Source organism: Opisthorchis viverrini (genome assembly GCF_000715545.1).
Source record: "Opisthorchis viverrini unplaced genomic scaffold opera_v5_113, whole genome shotgun sequence".
In the NCBI taxonomy this organism is placed as follows: Eukaryota; Metazoa; Platyhelminthes; class Trematoda; order Opisthorchiida; family Opisthorchiidae; genus Opisthorchis; species Opisthorchis viverrini.
Genome location: NW_008751767.1, coordinates 788,054 through 796,278, shown reverse-complemented (window position 1 = coordinate 796,278; position 8,225 = coordinate 788,054). Strand labels below are relative to the sequence as shown.

The 8,225-nt window shown below is 45.0% G+C and overlaps 2 protein-coding genes across 2 annotated transcripts in view; one reads left to right on the top strand and one right to left on the bottom strand.

The window, feature by feature from the left end:
- Positions 1-2,538, top strand: part of T265_05726 (hypothetical protein) — a gene marked incomplete at both ends in the record, with an annotated part of 7,910 nt that extends 5,372 nt beyond the window's left edge. Inside the window, one exon of the mRNA XM_009170799.1 lies at positions 2,437-2,538. Coding sequence (XP_009169063.1) covers positions 2,437-2,538 — 102 coding nt within the window. The remainder of the gene's footprint in view (positions 1-2,436) is intronic.
- T265_05725 (hypothetical protein) overlaps positions 1-8,225 on the bottom strand; it is a gene marked incomplete at both ends in the record, with an annotated part of 39,371 nt that overhangs the window by 27,337 nt on the left and 3,809 nt on the right. The gene's annotated exons all lie outside the window — the stretch shown is intronic.

The following is an 8,225-nucleotide window of genomic DNA, read 5'->3' as shown; positions in this document are numbered from 1 at the left end:
GGAAACTGAATGTGCTGCACCAGGGACTGTGCCTACCTGATGAGCCCCAAAAAAGGAGAAACCGGTCGTGGGTTGTCGACGGATTTTCAGCAACCTTATGAGTAGTACATTACAAAGCTACAAATGTATCACGATATCTCGAATATCGTAGAGACTGAAACATGAGGCGTCCTGGTGCAGCGCATTCCGTTGCTTGAGAACATCACAAACGAGAGATTCAGCTGGGTTCCATATTTATTTATCTGTCTATTGTAGTGCAGGTTGCCGAGGACAAACCAATGGCTTTACTTGAAGCAGCAGAAACGATAGGGATTAGAAGTACAGTGAATCGAGATTTTTCACGGGTTGATTACTCGACTGTCACTCGTGGTGCGTGCAGCTGGCCAAGGTCAAACCACATGCTCTAACAGCAATAAACCCGTTGAACGAAAAGGTGGACAGTGAAAGTACATTTTCCTTCAGCCATGGCCCAGCGATCTGGAACACGGGGACACCTCTACTAGTGAATTTGGGAGTTTAATCAGCCCGTCGGTCAACCACTCATCAGTGTTCCGCCACCTACAGAACTGCAGGCACTTCCCCTCCGGCTCTGGGGATGAGCTCGAAAATTCTGGACATCAAAACTATTTGCCAGAAGGGATTGTTCTCACTTTGGCAGGAGGGACACTCCTTGACAGAAGCAGTCCACTGTTTTACTTCAGGTTCCGTATTTAAGCTCATCAGGGTAAAACTGTCAGTTCCTATGGAAATTTGAGCATGTATAGGACTAATTCACCGAAGGTCATCAGAGATCGCGTCTTATCATGCGAACTGCCTGCTAAAACCTGCAGGGTCATCCACAAAGTGGGCCCAGTGTATACACTGACTATCTTTTGATTTCAGTAGTTAGTAGAACACGTTCGTGGAGAACCGATTATCAGGGTATCCATGTTCCAGATTACGGGTCGTATCGTTCAGCCGTAACAAACACCCTTTCGGTTCCTAACTGTCATGTCACCCGGGGGAAACAAGATGACCGGGTGGAATACTACCGGATTGCCTAAGCCTAGACAGGGCACCGAACCAAGGACATTCCGGTCCGTAAGTTTGTGCTTGGAACACTGAGCCATCTGGAGCTCCGATAGCTAGCTAGTTAGCTATCAGTTGGCTACGTTTAGGTTTGCTGTCTAGCTACGACAAGACCTTCAACGGGAAAGTGCGATTAGGAGGGATGATCAGGATGAGCGCGGTGAAAGTTGCATAGAACGACGGATTGGAGGTCATAGGAGACAGAGTACAGAAAGGTTCTCTGGCGAATCAAAGTAGTAGGAGACTTTCAGTAAAGGTCATATACTGATCGTGAACGTCCTCTAAGCCTCTTGACAACAAGTTTAAATAAATCGGGCGCTTGCAACTTGAATTAGACGTTCGAAAACCTATTTGAAGAGCCCGAACAAGACGTGACATTGAGTACTCTAGAGCAAACACGTGACACGAATTTCATCCCAAGGGAAGAGTAGTTTCTGTCATGATTATGCAATGTTCTCAAAATGAACGCGCATCAAAAAAAAACAAAATTATTCTGTGGGAGGTTTAACCTTGGTTACCAACTACACTTGGTCTGTGTTTAGAGGATACGATAAGTTTTACTCTGAAGAATACCTATGAAATAGAAAGCCCCACAGCGGTAGAATTATTGTCAGGGTGGTTGCCCACGACGTGATCATAACAGCTTTTTTTCAAAAAAAATTATGTAGTGTTCACGTAACACAAATGTGCCTTAGTTCGATTCCCGTCGACAGTTTGTTTCCGTCCAGTACTGTGCACAAGCGTAGATTGCTTTGTTCCCACCAGACCGTTACACGACCGGACACGCCCCCTTCCATCGCCAGTACTTATGTGATAAAACAGATCCGTAGAAAACAGTCCTGTATCTCCTACGCAGTCCTATAATTAACGGTGTCCCACTCCAGAGGCACCGCCCAGGTTACCAGATCTTTCCGTGTGTCGCCAGGTGTGAAAGCAAACTGACCTGAATTTGTCGTTCCGGCCTAGGATTGATATTTTATCGTCGTCTCAGGGGATTTGAGCAACCCGCCAACACCCTTTATGACTTCTTCGAACGAGAGTAATGTTGTTCACGCCGGTGGACATTTTTTCTGTGTTGCTAATCCGTTACAGAGAAGATAACTCATCCTGCTGTGACCCGGTCGCCGACTCATCTACACCGCTTTCGTCAGGCCGCCCAATCAAGCCCGACTTCCTCACCTGTCCTTTACGGTGTTGTAGTGTGCGTTACATCAAAATAATACCATGTTTTGTTTACGACGCTTTCAAGCCTGGAAACATAAAAACTGAGAGATTCAGCTGGGTTCCAGGTAAGTCTCGCAAAAAAAAACAAATTAGTTTGCAAATGAGTGTATATTTGCTAATTTCGTGCAATTTTGATTCAAGTAGAACACAAGGTTGACGGAAACTCGGGGACTGCGCCTACCTGATGAGCCCCAAGAAGGGCGAAACCGGTCGTGGGCTGTCGAGAAGTTTTCAGCGACCTTATGAGTAGTGCATTGCGACATCCCGAGTGTCTTAGCAACTGAAACATGAGACGGTCTGGTGCAGCACATTCAGTTGCCTGGAAACACCAAAACCGAGAGATTCAGCTGGGTTCCCGGTGAGTCTGTCGCAAAACCAAATTAGTTCGCTAATATCATGTTTTAATTCGACTCCATACCCTCATAATAGCGAGATGAATTTCTGACCACCAATGAATTACTACGCACGACGGGAGGATACGATAAACACTATCAAGGCAAATCCAAACAAAAAGTGCTGTGAAACCTCGCTCCGGCGACCAAAGGGGCAGATATTGTAGTAACTCAGGTACGTTGGATCAGGTAAACCGTTTAGTTATGAGACATTGAGGTTTGGCGAATAAATCTACTCTAGCTGTAACCATTAGAAATAGCACTGGCGGGAGTTTAGGGAGACTGGTTGAAGGTGACCTCTGTAGAGGGACACTGGTTACACACGCATAAAAGACGTTACTAGGATTGTTCTGCTACCATTTGAAGACAGCTTTCTGGTTTGTTTTGGATCGAATTCTTGGGGATTTTCGTCCTCGAATTCGCCTAAAAATACGGCCAACTCCAGACCACCTACGACGCTGTGGAGCCTGTACGCATTGCCGGTTGAAACCGTCAACATTTGCACTGTACTTGAAGGAATACGTACGGATTAGTGCTTTTCACTGCCTCCGTTTCCCTCCATCGGTCACTGACGCCGAAAATTGATTTCTGAGTCAAAACAATCGCTAGTTTCTCGATAAATCGCATTACTTTTGGGGCTGCCGTAAAAAAGGCTTCCATACTTCAAACTCGGGGACCGTGTCCAGCTGGTCAACTCCACAAGAATAGTGCATCTGACAGTGAGCGGTCGAAATGTCCACGGCAAACTTGAGAGTGGTACGTTTTGTCGAGAAAATTTGCTGCAGTGTCTCGAGTAACTGAAACACAAACCGATCTTTGTTCAACACATTCAGTTGACTTGCTCGCTGACACCAACGCGATTTGAAAGTGAGTACATTTCACCGGTTACGTACAATCTGGTGTTGAAACAGAACGCAAAGTTGATGGAAACTCTGAGACTGCACCTAGCTGATGAAGTCCAGAATGGTCATGGGCTGTCCAAGAGTTTTTAGCGACCTTGTGAGTGGTGTGTACATCTGAGCTTTACTTTGTATTTGCCTATTTTTAATGAATATGAATTTAAATCCACTAATTTACATTAGTTAAATTATTTGGAACAGTTCGTTCTGCAGTGTCTGAAATTCACTACTGAAGAGCAAGTGTACCATACAGAGAGAAAATCTCTATTCGGGGGTTGCTGAGCTCTTGAGAAGGGTGCACACTTGGGAAACTGAAGCATCGACAGTCCACAACCGATGTCGGCCTTCTTAGGGCGAGACGCGATATCCGACCTTGTGAATAGTTTCTTTTATGAAAATTTACTGTGATATCTCGAATATCGACCCAACTGAATCATGAGGCAGCCTGTGTGCAGCACATTCAGTTGTAGAACATCATAATGAGAGATTTAGTTGGGTGTCTCGTGAAAATAGAATTGATTTGCAAATGAGTGTACTTCTCGAATACTGTCGAATCGCCTTCAGCAAACTTCTAACCGGTGAGCTTTGTCAAAGTATATTGAAATCATTCCGAGGCCATAAAGGAAACTACCCACAAGGTTGCTGAGTAGGTTCCTTTATGAAAATATACTGCGATATCTCAACCATCGTACCAACTGAAACAGCACATTCAGTCGAAGAACATCATAAACGAAAGATGATTCACCTGGGGTTCACGCGAATCTCCCGTAAAAACCAAATAGGTATGCGGATGAGTGTATCTGTCGGTTGCGCACTTGGGTTTTCATGAACTGTGTAAACCAGAGGTTCCGCATCGGGAATCACCGACCCGCCAGGAAGTAAGATATTTCCCAAGCGAGGAGCAAAAGGTATCCATCAGGGGTCACCTGTGCGATTCCGCTAATTTAAAACGAATTTTCCAGAAAAATCTGCGTAATTCAATTCAATAAAAATATTGCTAATTCACTCTATTCCTCGAGAAATACACTCATTTGCAAATCAATTTGGTTTTCACCAGAGACTCAACTAAATCTCTCGTTTATGATATTCTACAACTGAATGTGATGCACACAGGTCGCCTCATGTTTCAGTTGGCACGATATGCGAGATATCGCAGTGTATTTTCGTAAAGGAAACTACTCACTGAAAACTCTCGGCAGCCCACGACTGGTAGTAGAGTATCGTAAACGAGGGATTCAGTTGAATCTCTTGTGAAAACCAAATCGACTTGAAAATGAGTGTATTTCTCGAAAACAGTGCAATTTGGGTTCAAGTAGATCATAAGGTTGACGGAAACCCGGGGACTACGCCTACCTGATGAGCCCCAAGAAGGGTGAAACCGGTCGTGGGCTGTCGAAGAGTTTTCAGCAACCTTGTGAGTAGTTTCCCTTATCAGTCTATTCCTATCCATACCTGGGTAAGCCCAATAAACTTCTGTTCGGTTTAAGGAACCACCAAAGGTGGGAATCTTGATCATACAGTTCTGTTTTGATTATGACAGGTGACTATCAAACGTAAATGCTTTCGTTGGTATCTTCGATTTCCGAGTCATCACATCTGTTCCATTTTTAATTTGAAAAGAAAAACAGATGAGCGTGCACCCTTTCCTATCTCGGGTGGCTAGCGAAATACACTCACTGGCTCACCAAGTTGGCTTTCAAGGAAGACCCACCGGGAACCAAACTGAATCTCCTGCTTATGTTGTTCTTCACCCGGATTTTATCCAGGTGGGTCTCCTGTCACAACCAAAATTGGTTGTTGTCTGGTTATTATCTAGACATAGCACACTACTCATGGGGTTGCTGAAAGCTATTTGACGGTCCACGACCAACTTTACCCTTCTTGGGGACTATCAGGTAGGCACTATCCACGAGTATCCGTCAACCTGATCTTCTGCTTGAGCCCAACTTTCATGAGGTTTGCCAACTGGAACATGAGGCAGCCTTTAATTTCATGAGATTGGTGGAATACACTCATTTGCCAACTGGAACATGAGGCAGCCTTTATGCAACACATCCGGTTGCTTGAAGACATCATAAACGAGAGATTCAGCTTGGTTCCAGGCGAGTCCCTCGAAGTGACATGCAAATGAATCTAGTTCGCTAGTCTCGTGCAACTAGAACACACTGACCACTCCTCGGGAAAATCGATCATCAGAGTTTCCGTGGACCACTCCAAATAGGGCAACACCTGAACAATCCTATCGACTATCATTTTTGCTTATTCCGCCTGATTCGTACCTGCTCGAAACTCCTATCGTATCGTTTCACCTCCACAGTTTCGAGTCCGTCCAGCCTTCACGGTTTGATTTGAGTTTACTCGGTTTATCTATGTATATACAAAATAATTGAGCCCCGGTAACCGACGGTCGTTACCACAGGTTTTAAGGTCTTACAGGCGCAAATCAATGTGAGTTCAGCATCTTATTGGATCAGACTCCACACGGATGGTACGGTTACGGGGTCATACGACCGCATTCAACTAGCGTGACATGGTTGGTCAACTACTGTTAGCTCTCTGATCAATCAGCACGTGAATTGTATGCTGCAACCATAAGCCTGAAATCTGGGAGGCAAAAAATTTGCATCTTTTTGGATACAATGTATGAAATCATTGTTCCACCCACAAAAGATTCAATCTCAAACTAGCAGGACGCGAGGGGTGTTCACATCTGCTACCAGGTAGCGAGTTAACAGAGGGAAGTGACTTGGCACCGATGGAGTCGGGATATCACAGCGAATATGTAGAATCAGGTTTTAAACGGTAACAGCAGTTGGGTTTTTGGCCAATTCTATCGTGTTTTGTCATTGATTTGCCTTCAGAAGTAAGTTCAGCTGTAGCACCCTTTCGGTGCCTAGCTGCCATGCCACCCGAAGGAGGCATGAGGGCTGGGATACTGCCAGGTTGCCCAAGCCTAGACTGGGGATCTCGAGAGGTCGAATTCGAACCACGGACCTTTCGGCGAGTAAATTCGCGCTCTAACAACTTGGGCCATCTCGCCGCCATCGGAAGTTAGTAACCCGATCAGATCGTGTCCACCACAGTGAGGCTAGTCAAACATTGGATTGGAGACCACGGTAACTTCCGACCAGTATTGCTTTGCACAGTGTTGTGTTCACCCAGGTGTGTTCTGAGCTGAGTGTACTAGTACTAGAGCACTCCATAATCACGTGAAAAGGAAGTTCGGGAATTCTATGAAACGAATCTTGATAAAGTGAGGACTTGGTAGCAGATGCTGCAGGAAGAACAATTGGTGGCTGGTGAGCAGCGCCAGGGTCTGAATCACCCAAGAAAGGTACCATAAAACTGGCCAATCAGGGCTTGGAGGTTCGAATAGCCCGAACAAAGGTAATCGTAGGGCATAACCTAGTATCTTGGCGCCAAACACACTTTTCAGAAAACGTATCGACAATGCAATACAGGTTTCCTCTTAGCTGGGCTGGCAAAGACCCCGATTTTCTGTCAAACTGATGTTCTACTTGAACACCCAATTGTACTCAGTTGACGAACTGCACTCATTTGTCGTTAACGGGAGACTCAGGCAAATCCGAGCTTGACCTCTCTTTAAAAACCTTCTTTCTGGGGAGTACACTTAATTACTGAACTCCAAAAAGAGAAAAAACGTCTGGCCAAATACACCTATTTGCAAACGCGATACGTAATACACTACTCGCTGAAAACTCTTCGACAGCCCATCACCAGTTTCGCCCTTCATGGAACTCATCAAGTAGGCAACTTGGATTCATAAACGAGAGATTCAGCTGGGTTCCAGATGAGTCTTGCGCAAAACCAAATTAGTTTGCCAATCAGTGTATTACGGAATATCCTCATTTCTTGAACGTGTTGGTGTTGAAAGCACAGATTTTTGTCCATTAGTGAGTACCGATTACATACAGGGAATAGTGCTTGTCGATCTCGTGTAGATCATGCACGCTGTGGGGATTTTGATATCAACAAAGTGGATTTGGTGGCAAAATGCACTCATTTGCAAGCAAATTTGTTTTTTTCGAGAGACTCACCTGGAACTCGGCTCAATATCTCATTTATGATGCTTTTAAGCAACTGCACCAGGTCACCTCATGTTTCAGTTGCTACGATATTCGAGATGTCGCGATACATGTATATAAGTAATACACTACTCATAAGGTTGCTGAAAAATCGTAAACCAGAGATTCAGCTGGGTTCCAGGTGAGTCTCTCACAAAACCAAATTTGTTCGCAAATGAGTGTATTCCGCTAACTTCGTGCAATTTGGTTTCAAGTAGAACATGAGGTTGACGGAAACTCGGGGAGTGCGCCTACCTGATGAGCCCGAAGTGGAAGGGCGAAACCGGTCGTGGGCTGTCGACGGATTTCAGCAACACTGTGAGTAGTTTTTACAAGTTACTTTTTTCCTCCGAATTCTAAAAGGTTGCGTAAGTTGTTTTTTTTTCAACCACAAAATCCGCTCGACATCGAAGCCACATCAATTTCAAAGAAGATCCAGTTGGTCTTCACGGGAGACTCAATTGAATCTCTCGTTTATGATGTTCTCCAGCTGAATGTGCTGCACACAGGCCGCCTCATGATTCAGTTGGCACGATATTCGAGATATCGCAGTATAT